The sequence below is a fragment of the Esox lucius genome, chromosome 6, assembly GCF_011004845.1.
Source record: "Esox lucius isolate fEsoLuc1 chromosome 6, fEsoLuc1.pri, whole genome shotgun sequence".
NCBI lineage: Eukaryota > Metazoa > Chordata > Actinopteri > Esociformes > Esocidae > Esox > Esox lucius.
In genome coordinates, this window is record NC_047574.1 from 25,170,155 (window position 1) to 25,195,083 (window position 24,929).

The 24,929-nt window shown below is 42.4% G+C and overlaps 1 protein-coding gene across 7 annotated transcripts in view; it reads right to left on the reverse strand.

The window, feature by feature from the left end:
* Nucleotides 1–24,929, reverse strand: part of prkn (parkin RBR E3 ubiquitin protein ligase) — an 89,656-nt gene that overhangs the window by 54,333 nt on the left and 10,394 nt on the right. For 3 of the 7 annotated variants that reach the window (XR_004575800.1, XM_020047449.3, XM_020047448.3), the window contains exons 2-3: nt 14,200–14,836; nt 2,685–2,907 (exon numbers count right to left, since the gene is read on the reverse strand). Coding sequence is in view for 6 of the 7 variants with exons in the window: in XM_020047449.3 (XP_019903008.2) it covers nt 2,685–2,907; nt 14,200–14,796 (820 nt within the window). In the remaining variant the exon portion in view is untranslated. Of the gene's footprint in view, nt 1–2,684; nt 2,908–3,347; nt 3,406–14,199; nt 14,837–24,929 lie in introns of those variants that run through there. The other 4 variants (XM_010896200.4, XM_010896201.4, XM_034292603.1 and 1 more) reach the window with 3 other exon arrangements.

Consider the following 24,929-nt stretch of genomic DNA (forward strand, 5'->3'; position numbering starts at 1 on the left):
TGGAGTTTTTTTAAGGCTAAACAGTCTACAATGGCCGAGTCACTCACCTCATCTCAACCTGATTGAGTATAATTTGTCCAATTTACATTTGAAATAAAGGTGTGAACATTTTTGCAATTCCTAAACGTTTCATACAATATTTTGGTTCAAGCCCTTGAATTAAAGCTGAAAGGCTGCACTTCACTTGCATCTCGGTTGTTTCATTTCAAATCCATTGTGGTGGCGTACAGAGCCACTAAAATGTGGCCATAACCGGATTATTTCTTATAATATATTCTGAATATACAGTACTGAGCAAAAGTTTCAGGCCACCTGAGAAAATAATAATGTACACCTTCTCTTTTGCAGATTTTGGATACAAACTAAGCTTTTCCTAATATACAGAACTTTAAAAAAATCTTCAGTTTTTTTTTTTTTTACAGATATTCTGAAAAACTTGGTTACATTTTGTAGAATCTGCTTATACACCGATCAGCCATAACATTATGTCCACCTGCCTAATATTGCATAGGTCACCTTTTGCCGCCAAAACAGCCCTAACCCAGTGAGGCATGGACTCCACTAGACCTCTGAAGGTGTGCTGTGGTATCTGTGGTGTTCAGCACATCCCACAGATGCCCAATTAGAATGAGATCTGGGGTATTTGGAGGCCAAGTCAACACCTTGATCTCGTTGTTGTTCCTCAAACCATTCCTGAACCATTTTTGCTTTGTGGCAGGGCGCATTATCCTGCTGAAATAGGCCAATGCCATCACCATTGCCATGAAAGGGTGTACATGGTCTGCAACAATGCTTAGGTAGGTGGTACGTGTCTGATATGTAACAAAACATATCACAAAAAAACATAAAACATTAATGTGATTAAAATCAATAGTAATACAATTTCTTCATGTGGAAAAAGTACACCCCTACCTCTACTGTCACATAAAATGGCTAAATTAGAATCAGGTGATCAAAAACGGGGGCAAATTATTAGAAAATTATAAGAGAGTGAATTGGGAAGGTCAAGCCTTCCATCAGGAATAAAACTTGGTCTGGATTGGTCTTAACCATATGGGTGCATGGTAACATCTTGCTAAGATCAAAAGACCTATTCCAGTTCCTCAGAAGAAATGTTATTAATGTGCCTGATTCTGGGAGGGGTTACAAAGCCATTTTCAAGAAAATCGCAAGATTCCACTTTCTTCAAATCGAGAAAAATCTAGACCACTGGCAAACTACATAGGAAAGGTCATTCCACCAATTCAGCACAAGGGCTGACCGGAAAATGCTAACAAAAGTTTCTAACTTGGCATTTTACTGGGTGCAGCCATTTAAGAAAGCACAGTGACGTCCTTCATTGAAAGTAAAGTATTTCTCCGGCGCAATGACGTTGTTCTGCGTATCAAGTGAATGCCCCTAGACAGGCTCCCAGCTACTATTTAATCAACACATTATTGAAAGTATCATGTTAAGTTAAAATTGGCTTATAGGCAAAACCTAACACAAAGTCTGGCAAAATCATTTTCACCATGTTTTTTGCTACAGCGCAGGTACATCTGCAACCGTGCCCTAGACCTCCGGGCCTTGCTACACCACTGCAGCTTGCTACACCACTGGAGCTTGCTACACCACTGGAGCTTGCTACACCACTGGAGCTTGCTACACCACTGGAGCTTGCTAGACCACTGGAGCTTGCTACACCACTGGAGCTTGCTAGACCACAAAACCAAGACGTTAATCCCATTTAAATAGTGGCCCGAGGAGATCTGAAGGTTATGTGTTTTGTGTCAGTCTTCCGGTTCTTGAACAAGCCTTCAGGACTGTGTTCAGTGAGAAGTTGTTATGAGGAGAACGTGGGCGACCAGACAGGGAACGTGTCCACTCTTTACCATCTGTCTGGCCGCGGCCCAGAACGGACACACTGATCTAATTAGAGGGAAGAAGCAACCAGACGTCTCCACGGCAAATGATTTAGTGAAGAGACGAGGACGTGTTCTGCATGTCTCATCTAGTCAACCGGGCGCACATTCATACAGTGCGCACAAGCAGCGAGACGGTCAAGTAAGGAACAGCATTCTCATTAGAGCTAAAAGCATGAGGTGCTGGAGAGTGCCAGAGCTACCTTGACATGGTCCCCAATAAATGGGGAAGAGTGGGTTTAGAAACCTTCCCCTGTCGAATTGATGCTTCCTGGGAGATAGAGGCCTCCATTATGGTAATGCCTTTAAACTAGGATTGCAGGGGGAGCCTGCTCGTTGAACAGAGGGGACTGATAAAGGAAACGAAATGAAGGACTAGGTGGAAGACAGGGATGACAGGGATGAGGGGCGGAGGTGAGGGTTGGACTGTGGAAGTCCGGTGGCGGACGACTTTTGAAAGGTTTGCCTTTGTGGCGGTTAACAGAAGCCATATCCAATACCTTTAGCCATATCCAATACCGTTCCCCACAGAAGTATGGAGACTGAATCCTATTTAACCATTTAGAAAGCTGCATTCAGGCGACCGTTACACAGTTCAAATAAGCCACAAATGTCAAGGCCACAGAGGGCGACAAAAGAGCTTTCTCTGCTTTTATGCTGAGCTCAAATGCTTTCCTGGACAACTGGCAACAAAGGGACTTATTACAGTGTCGTTTTATGGACCACCATGCAACTCAGAGGCTCACACTCTATATAGTTACATGCCCACACACACAAACACACCTGTGCTTCCAGGTTCTTCCCTGGGTCTCTGCTCGTCCTCGGTTTCCAGTACGACGGCCAGGCCGGTGGAGGTGGCAGTAAGACGGGAGGCGGTGAGGTCCAGGCCAGTGAGGCTGTCCACCGCCCGACCGAGGCGATGCTGCAGAACCAGGTCAGAGCGCCGGGCGGAGGTGGAAGAAGGCAACACCACGTGCACAGTACTCTGTTCTGGGAGGTCGCAGCCCTGTAGGTCAGGTCCAAGGGGAGGGAGAGAGGGATGTTTTGAATTTAAAGCGTTTTGCTTAATGTGTGACTGAAAGTATATGCAAATCCCCCCGTCATTTCAGAGGCCCAACCCCCCCCCCCCCCCCCCCCCCCCGCTGAGACAAAAGTGGGCTGGTGACTGTTGATTAGTTGTTCTCCCAAATAGTGTTCAACTTTTGAAGTTTATCCCTACAAAGTATGTTTGTAGCTTTCAGTGAGGCATTTCCAAAAAAACACCCCCGTGTATGCAACAGCAGGAAATGTTTGTTTCAAAACACCAACATTTCACTGGAGCCAGTAAAATAACTAATCTTATGAAATCTCACATCTCAGATGATTGGTTGAAATGGAAACCGTGAAAACAATCCACAAAAGGTGTGCTTGTGTAACCAGCTGCCAAATCTTTATCATAACACAGACCTCTTTCAGTATCAGTTGCAGCCATTCCATTCCAAATCCTCTAGTTTCTAGTCATTACATTAGATCTGCAAAGACAGAAAAGGATCCAAGGATCTCTCTGATAATAAAAAAAACATGGACAAAGGAATTTGTTTCATTGACTTCATTTTCAGGGAATATTTGTGATGCAAATAAGCTGTGGCAAGCAGTGCAAACAGGTCCTCATTAAAACAAAGAGCTTATTAAAGAAATGGAGCTGTGCAGCAGAGAGAGAGGTCCTTGTTTGTGCACCAATCCATATACAGGAGATCATTTCACCCCCAGAAACCTGCCTCACCAAATGACTTGCAAATAAAGTTAAGCTAAATGCATTTGATCAGGTTCATTTTCTCAGCCCAACAGCACACATTTCCTTTTTAATGACATGGTGTTAATGGAGAACCTGTTGGTTTGTGACTGGCGTGGCTGTCGTTCCATTATCATTTTACGGACTATAATGCTGTTTGTAGCTGGCCTTATTTAACTGTTGTTTGTGATGCTATTTCTAGTGATATTCTTTGATGATATTTGTGATGATATTTCTGATCAACGGCAGCGCGGCTAATTTCACGTTCCTCCACAGTCAAATGTCAGGCCTTATCAACATTAAGCAACAGTTGTTGACAAACCCGTTATCAAATACTCAGACACCCGCGTGCAGACACAAACGCCAGTGCCTCCAGCCTAAATCCACCATGTGTTGTGAGACTAATTAGAAACAGCTAGGTACAAATCTACTGCTTAAACGAGACTCGCGACTAAGTCCAAGTCAACTTTCCATTAGCAACAACGGAGCGTTGGAGGCATGAGCACACCAATGCCCCCCCTTGCTCAGAGAGGGTCTCCTGTTGTTTGATTCCTCAGCCAGACACTAATTGGAGGCATCAGAGGACCAGGGAGCATTAGTGTATTCACACTGGATGTATGTGACCTTTGTGCAGTTATAATCTGCTCATTGGAGATCAACAAGTCTGTCTTCTCAGGACGTCGGTGACCTGCATTAGTAATGATTTTGGATCTTTAAAGAGACTGTCGGCGGCGGAATTTCAATTTCATGCGAGTGGACCAATCAATTACTCCCCTTTGCCGTTTATAGGCATGTTTAGACCATAATTGCTGGAAAGAGGTTGATTGGGAAAGACATTTACCAGAATTATGTCATGGCCAAGGATATGACCATTGCAGTTATCAACTTAACCACCATTTTAATGGTTCATTTTTAAATGACCTGCAAGTCGCCCCGTGACTCATCAGGGAGGTTCCTACAACACATCGCTTATTTTTGCATTGTAGATGAAGTCATTAAGAGGATAGAAATACAATGTTTTTTTACGCATTACAACCAAGACCCATGGAGAAATGAATTTAACTAAACCAATTCTTTCCACAGGATAGATGTGGAAGGTTCTTACATGCCAAGTGGCACAATAATATCAGACAAATAACACTAAGTGAAAGAGACGGAAAACTACGTCTCTAGAATGGGTTGTGAAAAGATGATAAAACTGTTTGAAATCCTGTAAATATTGGGTGAATAATATCCACTCCCTGTGCAGCTCATTCACTATGGTGAGAACAACACTCTACCAAGGAAACATTTTTCCTGCTAATTGTTTCATTGCAATAAGCCGACTAAACAATATAGGAAATGACAACAGCCTTATACGCTGTACATTGTCCCCTGCATAGACACCACAGATATGTTTTGTAATGTACACATTTTTCTTATTTAGTCACAAACATTCATTGAATAATTGAAATGCTTATTAATAACAATCAAACTGCAATGGACTTACAGTAACATTTCACAAGTAACCAACCAAAAGTGATCTTGCTTCGGTTTTTCTGAATATTTAGTCTATTTTCATGTTTTGAGCGATACATCCACCTAGGAACCTCACATCGAGATGAAACCACCGCTGTTGCGAGCACTAGGCTCTTCCGCATCGTTTGCCCGATGCCACGAAAGTGTCAGAGGAAATCCATTTTTCGGGTAGGCCAGGACACCTGAGCTGACACTCCCTATGCAAATGACATCACAGATTTCCCACACTTCATTCTTGCTCCTCACAAACAGTGGTGTAGAATCTGAGCATTAACAATTACAATATGAATGTACGTTTCATTGGAAGTGAATGTGCCTAGATAATGAGAACAACAGAAACACCTCTGTTTAGATTATCTCTCAGTAGGTAGCGCTCTAATGACAGGAATGTTTACGATGGCCATATGGCATGGGGGTTGACTTCTAAAAAGTTAGAAACGCCCTTAATGTATAGGCTAGCTGGTAACCAACATTACAGTGAGAAGAGATTGACTGAGATGAGATTGAGGTTGTGTAAGGAAGACCAGGTCCGTAACCTCATGAACAAGACTTTCTAATGCTGCAATAAATAATATACTTTCTCTCTCCCTTGACAAACGGGTATGCTAATTATTACAACCACTATACGAAACGGCCGATTTCTAACATGATGCTGCCGCGACCTGATGGATATGTTTTAACGATTCTGCTGAACTTCAGCTGGAGAGCTTAGGGGCTCGATTTGCAATCGCGAGGAAGAAGTTGTTTTTCCCGGTTACTGGTTGCTGAAAACAACTGAACAGTGAGTCATAAAACTACGCCATAGAACGAACTGTCAAGATTGCAAAAAGCGTTAGTTTGTCAAACAAGCCCTATGACGACCCGACTAGGCCGTGATTTTTATTGCGTGGAATCTGTCTGCGGGTGCGGACAGTCCGTCTCAATTTGTTGGGGCGTTGACCGGTGTGCTTCAGTGCTGAACTGTATTCCATGTCGCCATAGTATGATGACACTCCATTTTCCTTTTCGGGATTAGTGTGTGATATTGTATTTTTCGGCAATTATACAGTGACTTGTACAAGTAAAAATATAATGCCGTCCAGTTGTACAAATACAACAAGAGGACTGCAGCCTCTGACGCGCATGATGCGTTCATGTTTAAAAAGCAAGGCGCGAATAGGATACCATCAAGAACGAAAAGGATCATTAACAACGATGCCTGGACTCGAAATGGACAGAAAGAAAAATAACGTTTTCCGGCTAAACAAGATGGATTCCGAGGAAGTTGTATATGGACAGATGGAGAGTGTGGTACAGACGAAGAGAGAAGACAGAGGAAAGTTAAGATGGCCGAGAAAGGACAAAAGTCGAAAGGCGCAAAAGGAGACAATCGAAATGGACGAAGATTCATTCTGTTTGACCACCTGGCTGACCGAGAGTAGTCTCAAGATGGAGTCTCTCTTATGGGATCCTGGAATCATGGACAATACTAGGAACTGACGTGAGCTTTCATAATCATTGATTCAGAGTTCTTAAATGTTTATTTCCTAAAAATGTATCGTACTTAATCATTAAATGAAGCTGGAACTTATCAAGGAAACCTGATCACCTTCCTCGGTAATAGCCAAGCTTATTTAATTAAATATTACATGTTCGCTAGGGCAAGTGGGTACGCCTGAAACCTAGTGATGAATTAGAATTTGGTACAATCATTTTCTAATCTGGTAAAATAGTCTCATGGTTGTCTTACAAAAGGTTACAGTATTGTGTTTTCGCTCTCCTTATATATTGTATAAGTTGTAGGATGAAGAATCCACATGGTGATAGACTTGTACGTTAAGGAGACACGCTGTGTCCCATGAGGACTGAATTTGAATCCAAAATAGTCATAGCCTAAAAAAAAGGGTAATACAGCTGAAGAGAGTTTATTCCCCAACATAACAATTAGATGTATTTTAAATGCTGAATTGAGTTTGGTTAAATAATATAGTTTCTCTTATTTGTATTTACCAACTATAACTGGGATAATGCTTGTTTTCAAAACCAACACCTGATACTCGTTAATGGAGTTCAAATTCTAAAATGGTAAATTGACTAATGAACAAATAGAGTATTGATGTAACCGTGTTTAAGGCCTACATTGAGTTTCCTTTGGATTACTTATTGTACCTTGAGTTTAGTGATGTCATACATCTGTTTTCTGTCTGGATTGCCATTCTTAAGAGTTTCTTAATTTCCACCCTAATGTTGAGTTGTTGTATAGATAATGATGAGCACATTTCTACAAACTGCGAAAATATTCGATGGGTTGGACACTAAATCAAAATCTCCAGTTAACAAAGGATGTCGGCTAAATTGATAGGATAGTCTGAGGACCATAAACTAACATTTGGCCTTTTTAATGGATTACCATAAATGGGTGGAGCTCATAGTAGCAACCTTTCCCATTACATCAGAGTAGCCTATTACTAAGGGTTAAATTTGAGTGTTCAGTCTGGTCTCATCTATGGTAATTTTATCAACAAAAGCATATACAGTTTTGGGATAAACAAACATTAAGTGAAAGCTAAATATTTTCCTCTCATTAGCTTTAATGTTGAAATGTATGATTTTGAAACCAATTGAAGTGAGGGTAGAGACCTAAAGTCATCCCTCATTGTTGATGATAGAACAAACAAAAAGCATAAAAGTTGTGATTTAGGGTCTGGCTGACCGCCACTATTTGGAGTAAAAATGTATCTAACTTTGCGAATTCCCTAAATTTTAGGAGGTTAATCAAGACACTTTGTGTTTGCCATGAGGTAGTTTGGCCGTTGCCTGTAAAAATGCTAAATGTGTATGCTAGCTATGCTAACACAATTGCCCTGGTGATTGCCACAGGTAAACCACTGCACATGGGCTGGGGTTTTTTCACTCTTACAATTTAGTTGCGCAGCTTATCCCCTAGGAGGCAAAACAATTTAGTTAGGCATGTGCCAAGAAACTACAGGATATTATAAATGCATAATAGCCAATTTCACAGACCTGTGTGATGGTACTGTGGTAAATTCTAATTTGAGAGCTGTTTAGCTATGTGGTAAAATTTGTTAATGGGTTATATGGTTTATAATTCCTTCGCACAAGCGACCGTGTTGCACATTGATGTCTTTGTATTAGTGAATGTTCGTGTTTTTTAACTTGTTCACTTTGTTTTGATGAATATACAGGATGCGACTCCTTATCGAATGGATTATAGATCCATCCCTACTACCAATTCTCTATTTTTCATGTCTGTCCAGAAAAGATGGCCAGTGTGGGTTCAGGATGGCGCCTCCTGTAGCCTTATTTGTCATTGTTTTGCATTCACTCATGGTGTCATTTTCCATTGACTTAATGAAGTGAAGGCAGGGGGGATGTATGATATGATAATTGATTATGATTGGAAAGAGTTGAGCTTAGGGCTCAAGGCAAATCAAATTGGTATTTATAAGGAGCTACATATTAAATTAAATGTTTTCCTGTTTGCATAGTTATAACAGAGCATTGGCATCTGTTATGTTTTACATTTTCCATTTACAGGATGTTTTTAATTGGTTTATTTGGAGATTGTTTTGTTTGATTTAAGGTCTAACATTTTAAAGGTTGAATAGAATAGATCTAACCATTTCTGATTTGGCTAAGCAAAGTCAAGTCTGACAATCTTATTTCACTACTAGCTGCTATCGGGCATTAATATAGCACAAGGAGCCAAACAACAACCGTGCCAGTTCTGGATGGAAAAGGATGGAAAAGAACATAGACTTTTATGGAAACTTGTCTGAATAGGGTGTACACTTCACTCTGAAGATGGAACTTCTGAGATCCACAAGTTTTCAGGACTGATCTATTGTCTTCATTGTTGTGAGTTGACAGAACCATACCCAGTGGATGAAAGTCTGATGGACTGTTGAACCACACTAATTGTTGTTTTGCAGTTATACTTTCAACAGATCAGGACATCACAACCCCTTTTCTGATGATACATCACGTCACTGAATGGACACAGACAACTGAGTGTGTGAGTACCAGCAACATGTTCAAGAAGGATTTCTACAACTACACTGGTTGAATCTGTTTCATATTTTCCTGACCACTCACATGGCAGAACGATGCCAGGGTCAGATCACTTGGCTTCACACTCCATTTCTAGAAGAATCATCGACAGCGAGATGAGAGGAGAACCCACCTGAGTCCTGAAGGACTCCACATACTACAGGTCAGAGTACCACGGGCCAGTTGACTGGAAAGGTCACATGGTCCCAACACAGTGGAAGACACTGTTGTGGTGTTAATCTTGAAATAGTGAAGTGTTGGAAACTCACTGTTCCATTATACACCTACACTGACTTGTTAGGACAACCAGGCAATTTGCTGGGTCCACATCACACTGACTGCAATAACTGATTTTGGAACTTTTCATCACTGGTAGAAGACAAAGAAAACTGAAGACAAGAACTGAAGGACACTTGATTGGAAACTAACTTCTTTCCTTACAATCTAAGATTTTCCTAAATAAACTGATATGGTGATTTCATATGTATGAAGGTTTGTTTCTCGCAAGACAGGTGGGAAACTCTGTACGATGACAATCCCAGTATTGGACTTCAGCGTATTTTTTATGATGCTTAATGATCTACATTATGATGGCTATCATGGTATGTTTGGAAAGGGAAGTGTCCCCTATTATAGGTGGTCCCTGTCAAAGGTAGATGTTTTCCCTATTTTATAGGTAGAAATCTGTCACAGGTACAACAGGATATGCATAAGTCTTTTGTATGATTTTGTCGCATGGATCATGATACGGACAAGGGGGGTTTTGATTGCTCAATGGACTTTGGGGGAAATGTTTTAATCATGATGTTATGTTGAGTCTGGTTTTCTGCTGAACACCGTTAACACTGATAATAACCTGTTGATGTCAATGTTTCTTGACCTTTATAATCTGAGGTGGGGATAGGATTGATGACTGTCATACATTGAGTTAGGTGTCGGAGTGTGGTGTGTCAATTGTCTTGTTTACATTCATTTTCATTTGAGGAACAATAAGACCTGATTGGTCAGATACTCATTTTGTTCTTTCATTTTAGTCATTTGTAACATATGCGTATGGGCCTTTTCTTTTCATTAGGAATTGAATTGTAATGTTTTATCAAACATGTAATGTTTTTCTTTAAATGTTTGATAGGGGGGACTGTAGAATCTGAGCATTAACAATTACAATATGAATGTACGTTTCATTGGAAGTGAATGTGCCTAGATAATGAGAACAACAGAAACACCTCTGTTTAGATTATCTCTCAGTAGGTAGCGCTCTAATGACAGGAATGTTTACGATGGCCATATGGCATGGGGGTTGACTTCTAAAAAGTTAGAAACGCCCTTAATGTATAGGCTAGCTGGTAACCAACATTACAGTGAGAAGAGATTGACTGAGATGAGATTGAGGTTGTGTAAGGAAGACCAGGTCCGTAACCTCATGAACAAGACTTTCTAATGCTGCAATAAATAATATACTTTCTCTCTCCCTTGACAAACGGGTATGCTAATTATTACAACCACTATACGAAACGGCCGATTTCTAACAGTGGTGACTCTACAGCCCGCACTGTACACAGAAATGTTGGTCAAAACTGGTCCAAAACCACTGCAAGGTCCTCAAAAAAGGAGACATTTGTCCCAGTGCAGTTAACAAATAAAGTGTTTCATGTATATTAGCACAAAATAAGATTCAAATATTGCGAAAATGATAATGTCCTTTTTGTGTTAGAACTGCTTGAAATGATCGTCTGAAATGACAGCCTTTTTTGTGGAATGGTTTTTGTTAAGAGTTATATGTAGAATTTCTGCACTGTAATATTCATTTAAAGTTCAAAATACACTCACCTAAAGGATTATTAGGAACACCTGTTCAATTTCTTATGAATGCAATTATCTAATCAACCAATCACATGGCAGTTGCTTCAATGCATTTAGGGGTGTGGTCCTGGTCAAGACAATCTCCTGAACTCCAAACTGAATGTCAGAATGGGAAAGAAAGGTGATTTAAGCAATTTGGAGCGTGGCATGGTTGTTGGTGCCAGACGGGCCGGTCTGAGTATTTCACAATCTGCTCAGTTACTGGGATTTTCACGCACAACCATTTCTAGGGTTTACAAAGAATGGTGTGAAAAGGGAAAAACATCCAGTATGCGGCAGTCCTGTGGGCGAAAATGCCTTGTTGATGCTTGAGGTCAGAGGAGAATGGGCCGACTGTTTCAAGCTGATAGAAGAGCAACTTTGACTGAAAAAAACACTCGTTACAACAGAGGTACGCAGCAAAGCATTTGTGAAGCCACAACACGCACAACCTTGAGGGGGATGGGCTACAACAGCAGAAGACCCCACCGGGTACCACTCATCTCCACTACAAATAGGAAAAAGAGGCTACAATTTGCACAAGCTCACCAAATTGGACAGTTGAAGAATGGAAGAATGTTGCCTGGTCTGATGAGTCTCGATTTCTGTTGAGACATTCAGATGGTAGAGTCAGAATTTGGCGTAAACAGAATGAGAACATGGATCCATCATGCCTTGTTACCACTGTGCAGGCTGGTGGTGGTGGTGGTGTAATGGTGTGGGGGATGTTTCATTGGCACACTTTAGGCCCCTTAGTGCCAATTGGGCATCGTTTAAATGTCACGGCCTACCTGAGCATTGTTTCTGACCATGTCCATCCCTTTCTGACCACCATGTACCCATCCTCTGATGGCTATTTCCAGCAGGATAATGCACCATGTCACAAAGCTCGAATCATTTCAAATTGGTTTCTTGAACATGACAATGAGTTCACTGTACTGAAATGGCCCCCACAGTCACCAGATCTCAACCCAATAGAGCATCTTTGGGATGTGGTGGAACGGGAGCTTCGTGCCCTGGATGTGCATCCCACAAATCTCCATCAACTGCAAGATGCTATCCTATCAATATGGGCCAACATTTCTAAAGAGAACTTTCAGCACCTTGTTGAATCAATGCCACGTAGAATTAAGGCAGTTCTGAAGGCGAAAGGGGGTCAAACACAGTATTAGTATGGTGTTCCTAATAATCCTTTAGGTGAGTGTATGTCTGTAGTAATAGGAGAGTGATTTTGGAATGAGTTTTGTGAAAAATAATTTTGGCTGAATACTAAAAGGCATTCTAAAATGCAGAATTGCTATTGGACCACAGAAGCCAAATCAGGTTGTTTTGTCAAATTGAAAGACTGCCCCCTCCCTTGTTTCAATCAGCACCCCTACGAACAGTAGATGAAACGACAGGTTTTGGAAAGGAAAATAAGAAAGTAACTAGCAGGATTCTGTAAGGGAGATGACCGAACGAACGAGACAGAGGTAGGGAGAAATGTGAGAGATAGCCCTCCTCTGGGATGAGAAAGCTAATAGAGCACATTACAGTGAACGCTTGTCTCGTCACTACAAATGTCAGTGACTCACTCCCCTGGCTGTGGCTGATAAAAACATGCGACTAGCGACTGTCTGAGCCTGGAGGCACGGTGGCTCTCAGACTCTCTGGGACCGATGACAACGTGACAGGCATAGCAACAGCATCACCACTTCACCCGGCACCTTGACCCAGAGCTAGTTCTCCTAACCAGGCTGGGCCAGGCAGAACCAGAACAAAGGATGTAGGGGTTCTTGTCTGCTGCCATGTTCAAAAGCAATAGATCGAGAAGCTTTTTCCCAAGTTGTCTTAAACAGCGTGTGAACCCCTGTTAACATCTGTGAGGAGACCTGAAGGTCCCAAATCACCGGCACTCCCCTTCCAATCTGAAAGAGGTTGAGAGGATCTACAAGGAAGAATGGGAGAAACTGCCGAAATCCAGGTGTGCAAACCTGGTAGAGACATACCCAAGGAAATGTGAGGTTGTGATCACTGCCAAAGGCATTTCTACAATGTATTGAATACCAATATTAGATTTTTTTTAATTTTTATTATCAATACATTGGCACAAATGACTAAAAACATGTTTTCGCTCTTCCTTTATTGGGTAGTCAAATTTTTATGAGCACTAATAAGCCGTCTTGCAAAATCTACCAGAAAGGTAAGGGATGTCAGCAGCCCATTAAGAATTAAACCACAGCATCAAACTGTGAAGATTTTCCGACTTGAACACAAACACACATTTCTATGAATTTTACTCTGCGACTGAGACAAGAAAACCAGCATAAACGAAGACACACATTAAAAACCACACAGAAAGGTCTTCTTGGTGTCTGAATGAACATCATGGATCATCGGCCCATGGCAAAGAAAATGATAGTAGTGCGTGAGACTCTCCAGGACATTCTCCATGTATGCACCCATCCTTCAGTCCGGGCATTGAGGCACTTTATTTTCCCCAAGCCCCGGGGACAGACAATGCCAATTTGTACAAAGGCCGACAAACACAACAGCGGCTCTGTTATACTCTAGGGGGCAGAGTCGAGTCATCACACTAGTCGCTCGCTAATAGCTTAGACCCGCACTTACCCCAGCTTCAGACGCAATATGTCAGAAGGAAATTGAGCTCGGCACTCAGGGAGAAATGTGCAGAGAGAGCACAACTGACTGGAGGTAGAGACTGGGGAGTGTGCGCGCGTGTGCGTGCGTGCGTGTCTGGCTCCCCGGCCGCTCCTTGTGAGCCTGACTGTTTCGATGCATAATTAAGAAGGTCAGACTTAATGAAGCACCGTGGGCTAAAGTTCACGGCATCCCCAAGCTCTGTTCACGCTTACAGAGTCAGAGTGGGGAGAAAACACCAGCCAGAGACGGCGCATGGAGACTGCTGAGAGGGCAGGTGTGGGTCTCTCCCTGGCTGTGTGCGTCTGTCCGGCTGTGTGTTTAATCCGAATATCAATTACAATACAAGGGCCTATAATGAGGGATTCGGTGCGCGTGGAGAAAGCCAGACTCTGGACACAAACAAACCCCCCCCCCCGCTACTGAACAGACACAAGCCCACTGATACGCGCAGGACAGACGGGGCGATGACCTCACCTGGAGGGTGGAGTCGCTGCGCAGCTCACGGCCGGCGAAGATAACCCTGAGCTGCTCCGGCAGTACCCCCTGCAGCCTCCCCACCATCTCCTTCAGCGTGGCAACACTGGCCCCCTCCTCGAGCTCCACCGGGAAGCCATGGCTGGAGTTAAACCTCACGTACACTGAGAGACAAACAGCGAGAGGGGGAGAGGCAGGGGAGGTAAGTCTGAGACCACAGTGGAGAGAAACGGAAACAACGGGGAGAAGGAGAGACGGATAAACGGAGAGACAGACGGGCAGGCAGAAAGGAAGAGAAAAACATGGGGAGAAAGAGGGAGAGACAGATAAACAGAAAGAGACAGAGCGATAGGGACTGAAAGAGACAACGTTTGATAGAGAGACATAAAGGAAGAGACGTCCGAGTGTCAGAAGGTGCAAAAAGCAAACAAGCTGAAGGAGGGTTGAGGGATCAGAAGTCCAAGAGGAGAGTAGTGAAAGAAAATGTGACAGGCTAGACAAACTGCAGAGGACAACAGCAGAGAAGGGAGGTGAAGGACAGACTGAAAGAAAACACACAGGCATGAAGGATAAGTGAGCAGAGAGAGGAGAGGACATGAGACGACTTTAAGCAGAGAAATGAGGCTGTGCTGGAGAACTGATGATAGACAGGAGAAAACAAAGAAACAGGATTTTAAAATTCAGTCAGCTATGCCATGGAAAAATCCCCAAACCTATTCATTAAGATGAGTGAGATTTGGAGCAAAAGTATTTTTTCCTGTTATCGTTTCTACTTATTATTTTAATTGAAATGAGTCAACCTTTTCAGAGCTCCTAGAGGCAAAGAGATAAATTCAGCACTGTAAAATGGGTGATCAGGAAAATGTCTGCAATCAAATTGTAAATGATGAGCATAGACCACCTTGGCATGTTTAGACACGCTGCATTTCACTGAAATAGACTGATTCCAGCGTTATGGATGCACCATTTTCAGGCAAAATTACAACTTTGGTGTCTCACAGAATGTCAAACCTATATATAAATGAGTGACATGTGGTGATTGCACAATCTTGTAAAGTTGAAATATCACGCATTATCCCTGATATCCACCACTTATATTGAATGTCATGGAGAATGTACAATAAAAGTATTCTGACAATAAAACAGTCAGAATATGATGTAAAACCATGAAGAAAGTTGGCCTTATGATGATGTCATTACATGATGCACATAAACTGTTCCTAAAAATGTTAAGGATGTTACATTGCCTTACATTAAGGATAAGATGGAATGGTTTCATTTGGAAATGGTTCATTTCATTATTTTATTTTTTTCTTCAATTGGATTGGCAAGTAATGTGCCAGAAAATCATTAGGTGGAATATATCTAGGGATAATAAAACAGCTTATGATTGTTATGCAAATAACACAAGCAATTTTGTCATTTGTGCAAAATAATAACTTATAATATTAGCAAAATAGATTTTAAAACACTGCAAATCACTCATTTCTATGATTTTATATCTGGGCCTGTAGTGCTCATAATTACATGCTGTACAATATAAAATCTACAGTATTTCTTCAGTCAAACATAAAATGGAGGGATCATATTGTAGTATGGTTTATTCTATATACTGAAGAGGTAAGTTTGTCATTAGGGTTTCCAGTGTACCAGCTATGGTTCAATGACTAAAGGGCTGGAGCTAATCTAGTCAACAACTGTATAACTTCATTAAAGGTTAAAATGATGTCCGGAGACAGTTTTCCTTATAGATATTTTGTCTTCCCACCTATAATCACAGCATGTTATACAACACAGTTCTGATTACATGAGTCTATAAATACAGCACAAAACCAGATTTAAAATCCTTTGGATGTGAATAATTTCCCAGTGGGCTATTACTAATTACACCTAAAACAAATATGAAGTTCCGCTTTTTCCAAAATTTTTATTTCAATAATGAGTCAGACTAGGCAAATAACTACATCTGATAGCAAAAACACAGTTTAAAACCGTGGTCTAAAAGATGTCATTACCCACTAGAATGTTCAATTTCTGTCCAATTTTCAACATTATATTACAGTCACAAACATTTAAATACAAGACACTGAAGTGTGAACATCTAAAAAAAAACACTATTTTGGAGTGAATATGACAAATTTAATCAGAGGCTTGTGAAGAACAATGAAACTCAAACCACTGCTCCCTTAAAGTAGACCGATTCTTATCACTGGTCCAAGGACCACACATTGTGTAGTTGTCATGGGAACGAAGCATCGATCATAGTTATTACTGGAAATTAGATAGTGTTACGTTTAGATGAAATGACTATGAATAAGAGGAATAAAAAGGTCTTGATTTCTGCTGAACAAGAAAAGCAGAGTGTTTTTCCCGTAGCCACTTACCTCAAGAAAAAGTGGAGCGATTGCTTGTTGCTGATGTGACATTACCTCAGAGAATAATTTTTACAGAATTATTCGGAGCCAAATGTACTCAAGCCACTTGAGTCAGAAGGAAACTATAAAAACCTTCTCTGAGATGGTAACAAGAGAGTGGACGGTCAGACACCATTACACTGTTGGTTTGAACACATATAGCAGGAGACACCTGATTTATTGACACCGAATACACTATCCTACCTGAATCGGAGCAATGACCAGCAGGACATTTCTTGGCTGATTGGCCTTTGTCAGTTCTAAAGCCAATCCGGTCAGAGCGGTGGGACAAAGTGAATGAGGTGAGTGGCGGATTCGGATTTGTCCCGTCACTCAAGGGTTTCATAATGTCCCTCATTGTTTTGCATCCCATCCAAGCAGATTACAAATGAGCAAATTCCCCCTTGTCATGTTTCACCAGGGAATCTGTCGGTTTGGTGATGGGAGCACAACGTGTCCAGATTACCTGAGCTCACAGTCTGGGGAAGAAGAGCGACAGAATGCAATCATGAAGCCCCAACTTAACCAGGTGGGATTACCAAGCACAGACATTGCTGGAAGGCTAACAACTCATAACGTAATCCCATAAACTCGGTTGCATGCAGGGGGAATACTGAGAGCGCACTTCCAAAGCTGTAACAGGCATCTTCATTTTTGTCAAAATAGATGGTAAAAACACAGTGAGAGGGACGGGCTGGCTGTGTTTTATCTGATTTGGGATTGAGAGGAAAAAGGGCTGAGGTGAGTAAGCATCACCACAGCACCCATGTCATTTTCCATGGTATTATGGTGTGAACATTTAAGCAGAACTAGGACATGCTGGACAACGTCTAGCTCTCAGGTGGGAACCAGTCTAAACAGAATGAAACAGAGGTTATTTATCGATGACGTCCCATGACAGTAATTCAGAAAGGAGAGGAAAGTGAGAGGCAGGGAGATGAGGGAGGGGGGAGATCACAGGCAACCAATGATTTGTGTCTGGGTGGAGTGCCAGATCAATGCAGCCCGCACACAGGCAGTAATATGAAGACAGATTAGCCAAACTCTGAAATGCTGCATCGAAGGCAAGCAGCTCTGGGGAGTCTTTAGTCCAGGAGCCAAAGGAGAACAGGAGGGTGTGGGAAGGGGGTGGTTCGGTTAAATTGGGAGTAAGAAGAGAGAAGATAAACAGGAGAACGGGGGTTTGAAAATGTCCCTGCAAAGGACTCCATTCATCATAATGACTCAGTGATTGACAGCTGCCCTGGACTTGGATCCCTCCAGGGGGTTGAACCCAGCATTGCAGTCCAGTCGTTTCCCGCAGGCACACTGCTAGGCTCTGCAGGTGGTAACGCCATACTATCCGGGGGTTTGACGGGGCCACGTGTCTCCTTTATGAGGGCACTGCACTGCCCACGTCAATCCCTTAGGCTCCCCATTGATTAGCGATAAAACACCCAAACGGCTATGGCAAAAGAAATATGCAGTGAAATACGGCCAACCCCCAGCCCCTAATTTCCTCAACACATTACTATAAAGAAGATGGATTCCTCAATTCCAGAACTCGCTTTGAGCAATTAAGAGAACAAACTCCAATCCTAACTGTAGGCTGAGCCGTTCCTCCACTAGACTATCCAGCCCATACCATGATAGCTGGTACAGTAAGGTGGTAGGTAATGTGTAAACGGCCTCTAGGTGCTGCAGTGTAATGCTGGGGCGATACAGTGCCATGAGCCCTGCGTTGCCCGGTCCACGCCCGGCTATCCAGCCTCCTGGCAGTCAGCGGAGGTCATGAGGCAGCTGCCAGGTTGGTCAGGCCCCACTGACTGTTCCCAGGAGGATTGTCTCTCAGATCAATGGTCTTGTTGATTCTGGACACGCAGCATCTGTTTATCAGCTTAACCCGGCCCCGGTGCTCAAAAGCCAGGAATCACTTCTCTAAAAGATAGCCTGCAAGAATTTAACGGTTCCCAAACCGACTGAATACATCCCCATCAGTGGCATCGGACCGGAGGGAAAATGGGTCCTAAGTACAGTATATAGGGCCCTAACATGTGGAGGGGCCTTCGAATTTTTTAAATCTTGAATAAAGAGGGGAGACATGCCCAAGAATTTCATACTACACCCCTGATCCTCATATAATATAAAGGTGTATTGATGAATAAGATCCCTGGACTAGGCCTGGGAAATAAATCACAATCATGAAATGACGATATCGATTATACATTTTGGAGATTCGTTTTTTGATTAAGTCATGTTTTCGTTTAGTTTTGTCAATTTTCCTTAACCTCCAACATTACTTAGCTTGCTTGAAACAACAAGTATTAAACAAAACCTGATAGCTAAAACCACAGCCATTTTGGAGAAGGACGAAGAAATAAAGTTTGCCCCCGCATAAAATACGCTGCCAACAAGTGAATCAGAACACAGTGTTTACGGAACAGTTTGCGCTTATCCATTGTTAAAATGTTTTGAGGGGGAAGCAGTGTATGCTAGTTATTCAATTTATGACATGCATTCACAATACAATGCATACAGATTTAACTGTATTTAACTGTGTAGTTTTACTTAATGTTCCATAAAGAATATTTTGAATACACACATTTGTTGTACTGTGATACTGCAAAATTAACTTGCTGTTCTCAATCCCGTTTCTAAAGATACCCAAGTCCCCAAAATATTTGTGGAGTTTGCATTATACAATTGTAATGTATGATCGAAGAAATCAAATTCGAATCATATGGAACTAAATCGCCATTTCAACTGCTGACATAATGACTTTACCCACTGGCTGTATTTTTCCCCAGAATAAACTGATTCTAATAAGCAAAAAGTGTAAGAGAACTAAAACCTTACAGAATACCACAGTCCCGAGTGTCATTAAAGACAGATAGCACATGTAAAATACTGACCTACACATAAATTAACTGTTTCACTTTTCTTGACTGATCTCATTAATCCTCGATTATGTTTAAATGTAAATACATGCACATGGAGAAAGTGGGATGTTATCATCATTTAGTCAAATGATTTACTATTTGGTCAGCAAACTAAAATGTTTAACATTAAATTGTTATTTGCCTGTTTTTCTTTAGAGAGATAAGACAAAACCAGGCAGAGGTTTATCCATTGTGTTCAATTTTGCCTTAATGTGTTTATTCCGTTCATGAAACAGAAAAGATTATTTCTAAATTACGAGGAACCCTTTGGTTTCTTTAGGCTTTCCAGACGGGTGACAAATGAATGGGAAAACCTGAACGAGCGGAGGAACATAACGAATAGATGCTTCCATCTTCTATTATAAACATGCTGAGCAGGCCCTGCTGACCTCGATTTGGCATCAAGATTGCTAGAGGACAGTGGGAGTGGTGTCTTCAAGGATAACACCCAGAGCACAAGAAGGGTCAGGGAATGGTTTTATGCATATGAAAATGAAATGATGTGAATCATCTGCTATGAGCTCAGCAGTCACCAAATCTTAACCGAACTGAACACGTGGGGGGTGTTTGGACTGACATGTTAGACAGCGCTCTCCGCCACCATCAGCAAAACACCAAACGAGGGAATATCTTTTGGAAGAGTGGTGTTCCATCCCTCCTGTAGTTCCCAGAGACTGGTAGAATCTACACCAAGGCACATTGAAGCTGTTCCAGTGACTCTTGGTATCCCAACACCTAACTCAAACACAACCATTGTTTCTCTTCATATCTGTCACCTGTTTGTATGTCCTACACAGGAAATGCCCTAAATGTAATATAAAATAGACAAACTCATATTTATACATAACAAACCTGTATCATTGCTTGATCACTAATATCTTATTTCCCTAAAAAGGCTGCAGACTTCATTATTCACACATGAACCAGCAGTTCATGAACCAGTTTTTCTGTTACTGTGAGAAAGCAACAGATTTGTTTGTGGAAATGCTCTCCAGCTTTGTGTTTGCACCTTATTTGTTTACTTGTGTGATGCAATTCAATAACACACTGCAATGTTGTCATGCAGATGACTGCTTCTACCTTAAAACACAGCAGTGTTATCCACCTACAATGTTATCCTTTACTACCTGAAAACACAGCAGTGTTATCCACCTGCAATGTTATCCTTTACTACCTTAAAACACAGCAGTGTTGTCCACCTGCAATGTTATCCTTTACTACCTGAAAACACAGCAGTGTTATCCACCTGCAATGTTATCCTTTACTACCTGAAAACACAGCAGTGTTGTCCACCTGCAATGTTATCCTTTACTACCTGAAAACACAGCAGTGTTGTCCACCTGCAATGTTATCCTTTACTACCTTAAAACACAGCAGTGTTGTCCACCTGCAATGTTATCCTTTACTACCTGAAAACACAGCAGTGTTATCCACCTGCAATGTTATCCTTTATTACCTGAAAACACTGCAGTTATCCACCTGCAATGTTATCCTTTACCTGAAAACACTGCAGAGTAATCTAACTGCAATGTTATCCTTCACTACCAGAAAACACAGCAGTGTTATCCACCTGCAATGTTATCCTTCACTACCAGAAAACACAGCAGTGTTATCCACCTGCAATGTTATCCTTTACTACCTGAAAACACAGCAGTGTTATCCACCTGCTATGGTATCCTTTACTACCTGAAAACACTGCAGAGTTATCCAACTGCATTGCACACAATATATTTTTTAGTTTGCTAGAATCTCAGCACAAAATTACTGTGACTTCACATTCCGTATTCCTTGTGACATTGATCATATCAAATGATATGATACATATCCACAGGAGAAGTCGTCTCAGCATCATATTGACAGAGTCTAGAGGTCCAGAGGAGAAGTCGTCTCAGCATCATATTGACAGAGTCTAGAGGTCCAGAGGAGGAGGAGTCTCAGCATCATATTGACAGAGACTAGAGGTCCAGAGGAGGAGGAGTCTCAGCATCATATTGACAGAGATTAGAGGTCCAGAGGAGGAGGAGTCTCAGCATCATATTGACAGGGTCTAGAGGTCCAGAGGAGGAGGAGTCTCAGCATCATATTGACAGGGTCTAGAGGTCCAGAGGAGGAGGAGTCTCAGCATCATATTAACAGAGACTAGAGGTCCAGAGGAGGAGGAGTCTTAGCCTCATATTGACAGAGTCTAGAGGTCCAGAGGAGGAGGAGTCTCAGCATCATATTGACAGAGTCTAGAGGTCCAGAGGAGGAGGAGTCTCAGCATCATATTGACAGGGTCTAGAGGTCCAGAGGAGGAGGAGTCTCAGCATCATAATGACAGACTCTAGAGGTCCAGAGGAGGAGGAGTCTCAGCATCATAATGACAGAGTCTAGAGGTCCAGAGGAGGAGGAGTCTCAGCATCATATTGACAGGGTCTAGAGGTCCAGAGGAGGAGGAGTCTCAGCATCATATTGACAGGGTCTAGAGGTCCAGAGGAGGAGGAGTCTCAGCATCATATTAACAGAGACTAGAGGTCCAGAGGAGGAGGAGTCTTAGCCTCATATTGACAGAGTCTAGAGGTCCAGAGGAGGAGGAGTCTCAGCATCATATTGACAGAGTCTAGAGGTCCAGAGGAGGAGGAGTCTCAGCATCATATTGACAGGGTCTAGAGGTCCAGAGGAGGAGGAGTCTCAGCATCATAATGACAGACTCTAGAGGTCCAGAGGAGGAGGAGTCTCAGCATCATAATGACAGAGTCTAGAGGTCCAGAGGAGGAGGAGTCTCAGCATCATATTGACAGAGTCTAGAGGTCCAGAGGAGGAGGAGTCTCAGCATCATATTGACAGAGACTAGAGGTCCAGAGGAGGAGGAGTCTCAGCATCATATTGACAGAGACTAGAGGTCCAGAGGAGGAGGAGTCTCAGCATCATATTGACAGAGTCTAGAGGTCCAGAGGAGGAGTCTCAGCATCATATTGACAGAGTCTAGAGGTCCAGAGGAGGAGGAGTCTCAGCATCATATTGACAGGGTCTAGAGGTCCAGAGGAGGAGGAGTCTCAGCATCATATTAACAGAGACTAGAGGTCCAGAGGAGGAGGAGTCTTAGCCTCATATTGACAGAGTCTAGAGGTCCAGAGGAGGAGGAGTCTCAGCATCATATTGACAGAGTCTAGAGGTCCAGAGGAGGAGGAGTCTCAGCATCATATTGACAGGGTCTAGAGGTCCAGAGGAGGAGGAGTCTCAGCATCATAATGACAGAGTCTAGAGGTCCAGAGGAGGAGGAGTCTCAGCATCATAATGACAGAGTCTAGAGGTCCAGAGGAGGAGGAGTCTCAGCATCATATTGACAGAGTCTAGAGGTCCAGAGGAGGAGGAGTCTCAGCATCATATTGACAGAGACTAGAGGTCCAGAGGAGGAGGAGTCTCAGCATCATATTGACAGAGACTAGAGGTCCAGAGGAGGAGGAGTCTCAGCATCATATTGACAGAGTCTAGAGGTCCAGAGGAGGAGTCTTAGCCTCATATTGACAGAGTCTAGAGGTCCAGAGGAGGAGGAGTCTCAGCATCATATTGACAGAGTCTAGAGGTCCAGAGGAGGAGGAGTCTCAGCATCATATTGACAGAGTCTGGAGGTCCAGAGGAGGAGGAGTCTCAGCATCATATTGACAGAGTCTGGAGGTCCAGAGGAGGAGGAGTCTCAGCATCATATTGACAGAGTCTAGAGGTCCAGAGGAGGAGGAGTCTCAGCATCATATTGACAGAGTCTAGAGGTCCAGAGGAGGAGGAGTCTCAGCATCATATTGACAGAGTCTAGAGGTCCAGAGGAGGAGTCTCAGCATCATATTGACAGAGTCTAGAGGTCCAGAGGAGGAGTCTCAGCAACACCTGGGGTGGAAGGGGGGGTATCGGACTGGGAACTTCTTCTGGAAGGTTGAGTTGAACGCTATACAAAGAAAAGGAAACTGGACTTGTAGGGGAATATGGGGCTATAGTCCACTCCAAACAAATCACTAAGCATAGGACCCTAACACCTACCTCTGCAACTTGGTAATGGACTTCCTGGACATCGGTCACCCTGACCATTAAGAAAGGGGCCTCCCAGAGGTGCAAGCCTTGTCCCTTGTTAAACGTCTGCCTCCACTGCACATCTGCTGGGGCACGGAGGGGTTTTATCCAGCTCACTGCTCTTTAGGCACAGACTCTCTTCTTCCCTTCCCCACTTTCTGGCCAAATAATGTATTAAAATGACCAATTCAATTGTTTTAATTATTGAAAAGGTAGAGTGAATATTATGTTGGTCATCAACCAATGAGGGTATGTGAGTCTCAACAAAGTATGGTATATGGCCAATATAATTTTTTGGCATGACACATTGCGTCAATGTTAATTATAAGCCTGGTGTTTTGAAACCTGAATGCTGACTGGCTGATAGCCATGTACATGAGAACATATACCACGAGTCTGTTGTTTCAAACATTGTATTGTTGCACTCAAGGACTTTTGTAGCTAAGAACTATTTCATCAGTGCCTTCGAAAAGTATTCAAAAGCCTTCACGGTCTCAACATTTCTTGTGTGATCGATTTATTTGAATTGAATACATTTCTTTTCTTGTCACAATCTATCCCAGCAATGACAATAAAAACAAATTCCCTGAAAATAAAAAACTTAATTATCTCATGTACATCAGTATTCAGGCCCTTTATTCAGTACTTTGTAAAAGGGTCTTTGGCAGTGATTACAGCTCGAGTCCTCCTGGGTATGCCTCATCCAGCTTTGCACACATGGATTTTGAACACCAGGTTTTCTTCAAGGATGATAACATGATGTTCCCACCACCATGCTTTACTATAGGGATGGTATTAGCCTGGTGATGAGCGATACCTTTTAGCGCTTGGCATTCAGGCCTAATAGTTCGGTTTTGTTCTCATCAGACCAGAGAATATTTTTTCCTGCAGACGGCGTGACAAATGTCTTTTACTCAAGTGTGGCTTCTGACTAGCCACTCTACCACGAAGGCCTGATTGATGGAGGGCTGCAGAGATGTTGGTCCTCCTGGCAAGTTCTCCCATCTCTGCAGAATAACACGGAAGCTCTGCATCTCCCTGACCAAGGTCCTTCTCGCTCTGTTACTAAGGTTGGCCAGGCAGCCGGCTCCAGGAAGAGTCTTGGTGGTCCTAAACGTCTTAACAGAGCTTTTAAATGTCTTATGCTTTAGCAATTCTTTTTTAACCGTCCCAGTTCTATTCTTTGAAAACAAATGTCCAATCAGTTAAATGTACCACAGGTGGGCTACAGTCAAGTTGTACAGACAACTCATTGATGGTCAAAAGAAACATGATGTATTACAGCATAATGTGAGAGCAGGGTGATGGAAAAGGGTATGAATACCAACATCCATGGGATATTTCAGTTTTTTTT